Source organism: Oncorhynchus keta, chromosome 34 (genome assembly GCF_023373465.1).
Source record: "Oncorhynchus keta strain PuntledgeMale-10-30-2019 chromosome 34, Oket_V2, whole genome shotgun sequence".
Taxonomy (NCBI): domain Eukaryota; kingdom Metazoa; phylum Chordata; class Actinopteri; order Salmoniformes; family Salmonidae; genus Oncorhynchus; species Oncorhynchus keta.
The window spans coordinates 23,997,167-24,009,850 of record NC_068454.1 but is presented as its reverse complement, the minus strand read 5'-3'; the positions used below and the strand labels follow the sequence as shown (position 1 = coordinate 24,009,850).

At 45.8% G+C, this 12,684-nt stretch overlaps 1 protein-coding gene across 1 annotated transcript in view; it reads left to right on the top strand.

Moving 5' to 3' along the window:
* LOC118371341 (tumor necrosis factor receptor superfamily member EDAR) overlaps nt 1-11,551 on the top strand; it is a 54,796-nt gene extending 43,245 nt beyond the window's left edge. The window contains exons 6-11 of the mRNA XM_052493482.1: nt 1,520-1,711; nt 1,824-1,898; nt 5,764-5,836; nt 9,471-9,744; nt 9,851-9,911; nt 10,048-11,551. Coding sequence (XP_052349442.1) covers nt 1,520-1,711; nt 1,824-1,898; nt 5,764-5,836; nt 9,471-9,744; nt 9,851-9,911; nt 10,048-10,376 — 1,004 coding nt within the window. The 3' untranslated portion in view covers nt 10,377-11,551. The remainder of the gene's footprint in view (nt 1-1,519; nt 1,712-1,823; nt 1,899-5,763; nt 5,837-9,470; nt 9,745-9,850; nt 9,912-10,047) is intronic.
* The last annotated feature ends 1,133 nt before the right edge of the window (nt 11,552-12,684 follow it).

The window sequence follows — 12,684 nt, the reverse complement described above, 5'->3', positions numbered from 1 at the left end:
AGACAGACAGAGCACAGGGCGAGGCAGCAGGATGTTAACCCGCCAGCGTCTGGAACTGCTTCCTCGTGTTAATGCTCAAACCCAGGAATTGTTTTTGTGTCCGTCGCTCAAACCAACACTCACTGGCACATTGTTTTGACCGGAAATTAATATATATGTGTAATTTGAATGACTGTGTTTTGAAATATGAAAACCTCAAACAGATTGTAAGCAGCTATGAGGAGGATGGGAGAGAGAGGGAAGGAGGGAGGAGGACAGATGAGTGTATACCAACAAACACAAACGTTTTAACAAGTGTCTAATTGTTTCTTCCAGGCAGGGAGTGAGTTAGGGAGGAAGAGAGGGAGGGAGGGAACGTGTGAGGGTACATTTTAATTAACTGTTTCAAATGAATGCTTGAAATATGTACTTGAAGCATAGAGTTACTAGCTCAGGGTCAAGACAGGCTAGCACTCGCCAAGTAATCTGTCAATTACTCCGGCTTCCAGCTCCGTGTGTATGCGTGTGTGTTTGTGTGTGTGTGTTACCGCTGAGCCCAGCTAGCTCCCAGCATGGCGCGGTGTGATAATTAAAAAGTTTGGAGGGCATGAAAAAGATGATTAACATGTTTCCACATGCACTGGGTCGTCTCTTCAACAGCAGCCTGTCATACCATCTCTCCAGGCTATATGCATCTATACATATCTATACAACCTCTGTCTGGCCTCTGTTTACCACCATCTACTGTAACAGACTGGGTTTAAACTTTGAACCCAGGTTTGTCTAATGTAACTGCAGCAGTCTCATGCAATGATAGACCTCGTCAGTCTGATCTAATCAGTGAATAAATAAAGTCTGAAGCAGCATAAAATTGTCCAAAAGCTTTAGAGGAGATGACGTCTGTCTGTAGGGTTGAAAGCCTTGGTCTATTGTGATGTCTGTCTGTAGGGTTGAAAGCCTTGGTCTATTCTGATGTCTGTCTGTCGGGTTGAAAGCCTTGGTCTATTCTGACATCTGTCTGTAGGGTTGAAAGCCTTGGTCTATTCTGACATCTGTCTGTAGTGTTGAAAGCCTTGGTCTATTCTGATGTCTCACTGTAGGAACAATGTGGACTCAGAGCATTTTATATTATTCTGTACGTAAATCTGAGACACTCCATTTAGTATGATATGTCTCATATAGTTTGTGTTAATTTGTGGAAGTCCATCATGATATGTTTACGAATTAAAATTCATATGATGTTACCAATTTGCTAAACGTACAATATGTTACCAATTTGCTAAATGTATGATATGTTACAAATTCCAATTTGTTGTGGCTAAAGTTAGCTAGGTGACTAGGTGGCTAACGCTAATGTTAGCTAGCTAGTGATCAGGCCTACCATCGTTGTGTTTTCGGTAAACTTGGGTGAAAAGGGAGTACAGGAGGGGACTAAGCACACAACCCTGAGGGGTAAGACATCATGAGGGTCATGGCTACCCTTAGATTCATTACCTGTGTAGTATCTGTGTAGTAACTGTGTAGTATCTGTGTGTTCCAGGCATGCTTACCAAAGTCCCCAGTGTCTCAACCAGCAGTACTACCATGTTCCCTCACCCTCACAAAGACGCCACAGGACAGGGTCACCTAGCAACCGCTCTCATCATTGCCATGTCAACCATCTTCATCATGGCCATCGCCATCGTCCTCATTATCATGTTCTACATCCTCAAAGCCAAGCCCAGCGGACAGGGTAACAATCACACACACGCACATACACACACAGTTTCAGTTAGGTTCCCTCCCTGTGTTAAATGGGACGTCAGTGTGCACAGTTACTAAACGTTCTCTCTCTCCGTGTGCAGCGTGCTGCTCAGGTCAGGTGGTGAAGGCTGTGGAGGCTCAGACCAACAAACAGGAGGACAAGAAAGATGTTCCAGGTGAGACACTACAACACAGCTTTACAAAATGATACCTCAGGGAACAGAAAACCACACGACAGTCAACTAACATAATATATAGTAGCGGCTGGGGCCTCAGGCTTAATCTGCAGTCTAGTCTATAACTAACATAATGTATAGTAGCGGATGGGGCTTCAGGCTTAATCTGCAGTCTAGTCTATAACTAACATAATGTATAGTACCGGCTGGGGCTTCAGGCTTAATCTGCAGTCTAGTCTATAACTAACATAATGTATAGTAGCGGCTGGGGCCTCAGGCTTAATCTGCAGTCTAGTCTATAACTAACATAATGTATAGTAGCGGCTGGGGCCTCAGGCTTAATCTGCAGTCTAGTCTATAACTAACATAATGTATAGTAGCGGCTGGGGCTTCAGGCTTAATCTGCAGTCTAGTCTATAACTAACATAATGTATAGTACCGGCTGGGGCTTCAGGCTTAATCTGCAGTCTAGTCTATAACTAACATAATGTATAGTAGCGGCTGGGGCCTCAGGCTTAATCTGCAGTCTAGTCTATAACTAACATAATGTATAGTAGCGGCTGGGGCCTCAGGCTTAATCTGCAGTCTAGTCTATAACTAACATAATGTATAGTAGCGGCTGGGGCCTCAGGCTTAATCTGCAGTCTAGTCTATAACTAACATAATGTATAGTAGCGGCTGGGGCCTCAGGCTTAATCTGCAGTCTAGTCTATAACTAACATAATGTATAGTACCGGCTGGGGCTTCAGGCTTAATCTGCAGTCTAGTCTATAACTAACATAATGTATCGTAGCGGCTGGGGCCTCAGGCTTAATCTGCAGTCTAGTCTATAACTAACATAATGGATAGTAGCGGCTGGGGCCTCAGGCTTAATCTATAGTCTAGTCTATAACTAACATAATGTATAGTAGCGGCTGGGGCCTCAGGCTTAATCTGCAGTCTAGTCTATAACTAATATAATGTATAGCAGCGGCTGGGGCCCCAGGCTATATCTATAGTCTATAACTAACATAATGTATAGTAGCGGCTGGGGCCTCAGGCTTAATCTATAGTCTAGTCTATAACTAACATAATGTATAGTACCCGTTGGGGCCTCAGGCTTAATCTATAGTCTATAACTAACATAATGTATAGTAGCGGCTGGGGCCTCAGACTTAATCTATAGTCTAATTTATAACTAACATAATGTATAGTACCGGCTGGGACCTCAGGCTTAATCTATAGTCTATAACTAACATAATGTATAGTACCGGCTGGGACCTCAGCCTTAATCTATAGTCTATAACTAACATAATGTATAGTACCGGCTGGGACCTCAGCCTTAATCTATAGTCTAGTCTATAACTAACATAAAGGCATTCTCATCCGTGGTGGCTGTCTGTCATGCCTGGTGTCTGTGGGTTTGACACTGATTGAGCGTAGCATGTTGGAATGTTTAGATTAGACTGTGGCCCTAGCTCTAGGCTGTCAGTGTTCCCCTCTCACTAACTAGAATGTTATCAACATTCTACCTGACAATAATACACCTACTGGCGTCTCACAAACTGTAGGCCTACCATTTTACCTCTGGTATGGTAATAGTTATACATACAGTCCTTTAGGTTTAGAAATCAACCTGTTTAGGCTTGCAAATTAAGAATCAAACAAAAGTGTTTTATTCACGAAACTGAATGTAGAGTATGTTTATATGTTCTAAGTGAATTGGTGAAAGCATACTGTATGTGTGTGTTTATGTATTGGGAAAAGTGTGTGTGCACGCATGTCTGTGTGTATTGAGTAGCTGTTTCGTAACTCTATGATTCACATCTCCGGTAGAGCTGGGAACTATGAGTGTAGGTCTGACGTCTCTGAGGCATACACTATCTAGGCTGGCAGTACAAGACATTTACAGGCTTTAAACATTGATGTGATTGCATTTGAACACTACAGTCCTGTTAATAGATTTATTTGGAAAATAATGGGACCTCTGTTCCCCTGGTTATTTATTTTTATTCTTTAGGAACCCCCGTTTTCGTGGTATCCAATTGTTAGTAGTTATTATCTTGTCTCATCGCTACAACTTTTAAACCTGCATATTTAGTTAAAAGAAATCCAGGAGCAGGCAATATCGAAACTTGCCAAATGCGTCCTCTCTTGCGTTCATCCCAACCATGCCGCACTGCTTCTTAACACATCCAACCCGGCATCCGACCCGGAAGCCAGGCGCACCAATGTTTAGACTTATGGAGGAAACATAAAATACAGAACGGTTCCGTATTTCACTGAAAGAATAAACGTTTTGTTTTCGTAATGATAGTTTCCGGAATTGACCATATTAATGACCTAAGGCTCGCATTTCTGTGTGTTATTATGTTATAATTAAGTCTATGATCTGATATTTGATAGAGCAGTCTGACTGAGCGGTGGTAGGCAGCAGCAGGCTCATAAGCATTCATTCAAACAGCACTTTCGTGGGTTTGCCAGCAACTCTTCGCTGTGCTTCAAACATTGAGCTGTTTATGATTTCAAGCCTATCAACTCCTGAGATTAGGCTGGTGTAACCGATGTGAAATGGCTAGCTAGTTAATGGGGTGCGCGCTAATAGCGTTTCAAACGGTGACGTCATTCGCTCTGAGACCTTGAAGTAGTTGTTGTTCTGCAGGGGCCACGGCCTTTGTGGAGCGATGGCTAACGATGCTTCAAGGGTGGCTGTTGTCGATGTGTTCCTGGTTCGAGCCCAAGTAGGGGCGAGGACAGGGATGGAAGCTATACTGTTACACTGGCAATACTAGAGTGCCTATAAGAACATCCAATAGTCAAAGGTATAGAGAGAAATAGTCCTATAATTCCTATAATAACTACAACCTAAAACTTCTTACCTGGGAATATTGGCGACTCATGTTAAAAGGAACCACCAGCTTTCAAATGTTCTCATGTTCTAAGCAAGGAACTGAAATGTTAGCTTTTTTACATGGCACTTTTACTTTCTTCTCCAACACTTTGTTTTTGCATTATTTAAACCAAATTGAACATGTTTCATTATTTATTTGAGGCTAAATTGATTTTATTGATGTTTAATAATAAATGTAAATGTAATGTAATATTAAGTTAAAATAACAGTGTTCATTCAGTATTGTTGTAATTGTCATTATTATAAATAAATAAATACGAATCGGCAGATTAATCGGGATCGTTTTTTTTGTGGTCCTACAATAATCGGTATCAGTGTTGAAAATAATAATAATCGGTCGACCTCTCGCCCAGACCCACTTATTCTCCCCCCTATCTCCAATGCCTGCACTACATGTCCTCAAATTGCAACATTTTGTTACTCTCAGTCATGCACGCTTTTTCCATTGTCTTAAAGATGGAGGATTGGTTCATATCCAGTTTTTAAGTATGCGTTTTCAAGATAATTTACGAGACGAGTATCATCCAATCCATCAGGAATTTCACTGCACCTTCATATGTGGGCTCCCTAGTGGCGCAGCGATCTTAGACTCTGCATCTCAGTGCTAGAGGCATCACTATAGTACCTAGTTCGAATCCCGGCTGTATCACACCCGGCTGTGATTGGGCAGCGCACAATTGTCCCAGCGCTGTCCGGGTTTGGCCGGAGTAGGCTGTCATTGTAATTAAGTATTTGTTCTTAACTGACTCGCCCTACATCAGTGCCTGACCTCTCTAATGCTCGTGGCTGAAGGGAAGCAAGTCCCCGCAGCAATGTTCCAAGATCTAGTGGAAATCTTTCCCAGAAGAGTGGAGGCTGTGATAGCAGCAAAGGCGGGACCAACTCCATATTAATGCCCATGATTTTGGAATGAGATGTCACTTATTAAACATCCTAATTTATATATTTTATAAATGATTATATATTTTTTTTCAGACAACGTTGTAATTTTCTCTGAAAAGGATGAATTCGACAAACTCAAACCCACGCCTCCGAAGACGGTGAAAAGGTAAGGTATCATAATCACCAGCGCACATGACACATCAAACACACTCTGAACAGACAAACGCAAAAGATGTGAAACGGTTACCAATATCGCTCGGGTCATGTTTGGGTCTGTCTGTATTTATTTGTGCCTTTGAGTGCTTGTCTGCAAGCGTGTTTTAGTGCATGTGTGTGTGTGTGTGTGTGTGTGTGTGTGTGTGTGTGTGTGTGTGTGTGTGTGTGTGTGGGGGGTGTAGGGGTTGACTGGGGGCCTCAGAGACAGAGAGGCTCTTTTATCTGTTTTTCGGGATCTGCCCATAATTAGACTACCACAGGACAAGTCACTGCAGCAGACCATCGCTGCTAGCCCTTTTAGTGGGGAGACAGTGTGTGTGTGTGTGTGTGTGTGTGTGTGTGTGTGTGTGTGTGTGTGTGTGTGTGTGTGTGTGTGTGTGTGTGTGTGTGTGTGTGTGTGTGTGTGTGTGTGTGTGTGTGTGTGTGTGTGTGTCTGCCCCCTTGTGTGGGTCATTTCTGAAGCAAAGTGATTCTGGTTTTGGAGGGTAAACTAGCTGAGCACAGATTAGCCCTGGAGGTGGAATGGAGAGGGGGGTGAGGGAGATATATAGAGAGAGAAAGAGAGAGAAAGAGAGAGGGGAGGGTGGGTGGGTAGTAGAGAGAGGCAAAGAGAAGTAAAGAGAGATGGGGCTAAGTACTCTATAGCCCAGCCAAAACCCTTCTCTCTCTGTTCTCTCCTCCCTTTCCCTCTCTCTCCTTCCCCTCTCTGTCCTCTTCTCCCTTTCCCTATCTCTCCTTCCCCTCTCTGTCCTCTCCTCCCTTTCCCTCTCTCTCCTTCCCCTCTCTGTCCCCTCTCTCCTTACCTCTCCTTCCCCTCTCTGTCCTCTCCTCCCTTTCCCTCTGTCTCCTTCCCCTCTCTGTCCTCTTCTCCCTTCCACTCTCTGTCCCCTCTCTACATACCTCTCTGTCCTCTTCTCCCTTTCCCTCTGTCTCCTTCCCCTCTCTGTCCTCTTCTTCCCCTTCCCTCTCTGTCCCCTGTCCTCTTCTCCCTTTCCTCTGTCCTTCCCCTCTCTGTCCTCTCCCCTCCCCTCTTTCCCCTCTGTCCTTACCTTCCTTCCCCTCTCTGTCCCCTCATCTCCTTCCCCTCTCTGTCCCCTCTCTACATACCTCTCTGTCCTCTTCTCCCTTTCCCTCTGTCTCCTTCCCCTCTCTGTCCTCTTCTCCCTTCCCCTCTCTCCTTCCCCTCTCTGTCCTCTTCTCCCTTTCCCTCTCTGTCCCCTCTCTCCTTCCCTCTGTCTCCTCTCTCCCCTCTCTGTCCCCTCTCTTACCTCTCTGTCCTCTTCTCCCTTTCCCTCTGTCTCCTTCCCCTCTCTGTCCTCTTCTCCCTTTCCCTCTCTCTCCTTCCCCTCTCTGTCCCCTCTCTCCCTTTCCTCTCTGTCCCCTCTCTCCTTCCCCTCTGTCCCCTCTCTCCTTACCTCTCTGTCCCCTCTCCCCTTACCTCTCTGTCCTCTCCTTTCCTCTTGTCCCCTCTCTCCTTCCCTCTCTGTCCCCTTCCCCTCTCTGTCCCCTCTTCTGTCCTCTTTCCCTTTCTCTCTCCTTCCCCTCTCTGTCCTCTTCTCCCTTTCCCTCTCTGTCCCCTCTCTCCTTACCTCTCTGTCCCCTCCGTGTCCCTCTGTCTCTTCCTCTCTGTCCCCTCTCTACATACCTCTCTGTCCTCTTCTCCCTTTCCCTCTCTGTCCCCTCCTTCTCTCTGTCCCCTCTCTCCTTACCTCTCTGTCCCCTCTCCCTTACCTCTCTGTCCTCTTCTCCCTTTCCCTCTCTCTCCTTCCCCTCTCTGTCCTCTTCTCCCTTTCCCTCTCTCTCCTTCCCTCTCTGTCCCCTCTCTCCTTACCTCTCTGTCCCCTCACTCCTTACTCTGTCCCCTTCTCCTTTCCTCTCTCCCCTCTCTCCTTACCTCTCTGTCCCCTTCTCCTTTCCTCTCTGTCCCCTCTCTGTCCCCTCTCTCCTTACCTCTCTGTCCCCTCTCCTTACCTCTCTGTCCCCTCACCTCTCTGTCCTCTCTCCGTTCCCCTGTCTCCTTCCCCCTCTCTGTCCTCTTCTCCCTTTCCCTCTCTCTCCTTCCCCTCTCTGTCCCCTCTTCTCCTTACCTCTCTGTCCCTCACCTCTCTGTCCTCTTCTCCCTTTCCCTCTCTCTCCTTCCCCTCTCTGTCCTCTTCTCCCTTTCCCTCTCTCTCCTTCCCCTCTCTGTCCTCTTCTCCCTTCCCCTCTCTGTCCCCTCTCTCCTTACCTCTCCTTCCCCTCTCTGTCCTCTCATCCGTGTCCCTCTGTCTCCTTCCACCCTCTCTGTCCTCTCCTCCCTTTCCCTCTGTCTCCTTCCCCTCTCTGTCCTCTTCTCCCTTTCCCTCTCTCTCCTTCCCCTCTCTGTCCCCTCTCTACATATCTCTCTGTCCTCTTCTCCCTTTCCCTCTGTCTCCTTCCCCTCTCTGTCCTCTTCTCCCTTTCCCTCTCTCTCCTTCCCCTCTCTGTCCTCTTCTCCCTTTCCCTCTCTCCTTCCCCTCTCCTTCCCCTCTCTGTCCCCTCTCTCCTTCCCTCTCTGTCCCCTCTCTCCTTCCCCTCTCTGTCCCCTCTCTCCTTACCTCTCTGTCCCCTCACCTCTCTGTCCTCTTCTCCCTTTCCCTCTCTCTCCTTCCCCTCTCTCCTTACCTCTCTGTCCCCTCTCTCCTTACCTCTCTGTCCCCTCTCTCCTTACCTCTGTCCCCTCTCTCCTTACCTCTCTGTCCTCTTCTCCCTTTCCCTCTCTCTCCTTCCCCTCTCTGTCCCCTCACCTCTCTGTCCCCTCTCTCCTTCCCCTCTCTGTCCTCTCCTCCCTTTCTTTCCTTCGCCTCTGTTCTCTCCTCGCTTTCTGTTTGTCTGTCTGTCTCAACCCCACACTAGCAGACAATGAAATTCTTCATGAGACAGACAGACAGACAGACAGACAGACAGACAGACAGACAGACAGACAGACAGACACAGGTAGGTATAGCAAGGGGAAGATACATACACATTTACGTAAATATGGGTAGACACAGAGGATGAGTTTGTGTCATACACACAGTATCACAAGTCACATGTACACACACTGTATATGGTCTGTATGACCTACTCACATGTCATCACACACAATAACACACACATTAACATTAGCATTACATCACCTAGCCAGACTCAGCAGTGGTAAACAGTGTGGCTAGCTGCATGCCAGAGGATGTACTAACTCACCGCCTTCGCTGCCTGAGTGGGTGTAGGGTGACTAGGAAACAATGCCTGTGTGTGTGTGTGTGTGTGTGTGTGTGTGTGTGTGTGTGTGTGTGTGTGTGTGTGTGTGTGTGTGTGTGTGTGTGTGTGTGTCAGTGAAACATTGCTATTGTGTGCTTATCTCTGAGAATCTTTGTCAACAAGGTGTTTTTGGGAGAACTTCCCAGTCTTACACACACTGTTAATAACATTCTGTGGATCTGAAGCTAAATATGTAATATAAAACATGAGTCTATTTGCAGTATAACATTAAGGTTGAAGCTACAGCACATTACCATAACTAGACACTGCAAAACAAAAGGTTTTGAGTTTTGACAACTCAACTTGATTTTCTCTCTCCTCCCTAGTGAGAATGATGCATCGTCAGAGAACGAGCAGCTGTTGAGTCGTAGTATGGACAGTGATGAGGAGGCAGCGTTGGAGAGGCAGGGGGCGGCTGATCCTAACCCCAGCCTCTGTCTTCTGAACCTGGGCAACAAGCCGGACCTCTGCCTGCTCTCTTTGGGGCTTCTCGACAGGGATAAGACTGGATCCAACCCCACCAGTCCTATCAACGCTAACAACATTAGCAATGGCAATGCTAACATCATCAATAACAACAACTACAACAAGGCTACAGGGGTGAGAGAGAACACAGTCATTCAGATCCAACTATGTACTTTTACAATGCATTGCAATGTAATTACTTTATAACCTACTCTACCTTTCACTCTGTCTCTTCCTTCAGATTCAGAGCAGGAGGAAGAAGATCCTGGATCTGTATGCTAGAGCCTGCAGTGTAGCCGAGGGTGAGAACTCACACGTCCACCCCGGGCTTCAGCCCTATAGAACTACCCTTCAACTGTCTAGCGAAGGACACTTGTATGCTGAACTCTTGCTACAACACACACATCCCTAACCCTCCTTCTCCCTTCCTCTCCCCAGGTCTGAGTCCTACAGAACTACCGTTTGACTGTCTGGAGAAGGCCAGTCGGATGCTGAGCTCCTCCTACAGTAGCGAGGCAGCTGTGGTGAAGACCTGGAGACACCTGGCAGAGAGCTTTGGCCTGAAGAGGGATGAGATCGGAGGGATGAGTGACGGCCTGCAGCTGTTTGAAAGGATCAGTACCGCCGGCTATAGTATCCCAGACCTGCTCACCAGACTAGTGCAGATAGAGAGACTTGATGCTGTGGAGTCACTGTGTTCTGATGTGCTGGGAGGAGGAGACACACACACTGTTCCTCTGTCCTCACCACGCTGTGCAAGCGTCTGACTCCCACACACACATGAACACACATTTATGCACAGATGCAGTACACCCATGTGCACATACCCGCACACATACATTCACAATCAAACACCCGTACCCCTCCACATGAAGAATGCCAGTAGGCCTTCCTAGATTTCAGATCTCTCTCCTTCTTTTTCGTCTCTCTGTCTCCCTCTGGCAATTAACTTTGCGCTGGATGCCTCAACAAAAGCTTTTGATAAAAAAATATATAGAGATTTTATATAAATTACATTTTGTACATATTATAATATGAGATTTTGAAAAGGGCATAATGGACCTCTCTCTGCCAGGATCCCCGTGGCCCCAGATCCTCTCAACCCCCACCCCCACCCCCAGCGGTCAGCTGCTACCGCTGGCTCTAATTGGTTGACTTGTGGCAGTCTGATCTAATAATGTTGTGGTTTACAGTCAAGACTTTCAGCACCTAATTAACCACTAAAACCAATGAACCAGTAAATACCAGATGCCAGAGACCATTAAAGAGCTTAGCTTATAGACAGACTAAGCCTTCTGCAGCCTGAGAAATGCAGGAGAACAGGACACCAGAAGACCCAGCGCTACACTACACTATGGTCAGCCTGGCTCTGATGCTAATTCTGGGTGATGCCACAGGACGGCAGCCATATTGTGCCATTCAGCACATATCAGCTAATGGTGATAAGCTCCTAGCTAAAGACATTTCAGGAACAAGAGGTTCCTGGTTTAAACGGTGGCTTTCTATACCTCCATGTATATTGTTTCTGTTGAGTGACTGGGGAGGCACAATCCCATCTCTCAGTGTGTCTTCACTGCTCTGGTGTTTCAAGTTAGGCACGTTTAAAGGGTCTGGACTCCGGTAGTGTATATGAATCATAAATGTGCATGTACAATGCTCATCATTTAGCAGGTATCCATAATGGCTTCTTTTAGTTTATCCTTGTTCTTTCCCATCCAAACACAGCATCAACGGAAGGCTCGAAGGTTAGGTAGGCCGCTGAATGACAGAAGATGATTGACTGTACTGTATGTACAGAACCTGGTTCTCTTACCTCAGTATCACAAAGCTCCACTGATTAGACTACAGAAACAAACTATTTTTCATGGAAACAAATGTAAGTGTATATATAACTTATTATTGTACATACTGTATGCATCAATAAAGAAGTATAAATTTAAAAGTTCATGTTTTTATTTATTTTGATGAAGATAAACAGATAACAGGATATTTTGACAGTTTAACAACGGTTTTGTCAACAGTTATTCCAATAATAATACCACTTATTTTCCCTCTTGTAGTTAACATAAACGATGTCATGTGTTCTGCGGTCGATCAAACTATTCTGTCAAATAAGAGGAATCTGCTGGAACAGCCAATTACCAGAGATCTCAGATTACTGGAGAGATTTACACCACAGCCGGGCACTGGTGGAAATCTAGTTACTCAATATCTATGTGTGTGAAATCATGACATCAGACCTTGAAGCATCATACTAACCAGGCTCTGCCATGCTAGTCTATCTGCCAAGATATCACACAGCCATCGTTTGTGATAAATCATGACGTCCATCTCTCTACTGGCCTGAGATGTGAGGTGTACAGAGAATAGACGGTCTCCTGTGACTAGGCTGGAGAAGACGTGGATCATCACATTGCAAATAGCTCAGCTAGAGAGAATCCTCCCTACTTAGGTGTGTGTGTGTTTCAGGCCCATGAGGGCCAGTTATTAGCAATTGGCTTAGTGTGATCGCAGCGAGGTGAGACAGAGAGCTGGACTCCTAAGGGCAGGGAGTGCCAACAAACAGTCAAGGTTCATACAGCTCAGCTAGTTACTGTAGCTGCTAACACACACCTACCAGTGTGAACACCAACAGTTGCTCACTAACACAAGAATGCACACACATACACATTTTCCACCATTACATACTTGCTTACTCTTATTCCCCAAACAGGGCTCAAGCTTGTTTCATATCTCTGGTACATCCAATATCTTTATGTTTCTAGTACAGTGACATCCTATATCCTAATGTTGGTACAGTAGTATATTATATAATGAAGGGCCGTTGCTGTCTAATCCCAGAACATGCAGGGAACAATTCAACACTGGATGTCATTCATTATTAATCACTGTCAGACAAATATGGGAAACAATGTATTCTCCCCTGCCAACCAAGATATGCAGCAGCATAGAGAGAACTATAGGAGGGAAAGTCATTCCCCAGATACACAGCCTTCTAGCATGCATGTTGCATAATCCAAACAAGCCTTTATCTGAAAATACAGCACAATGGCAGACAGTTTACATTAGAAGCAA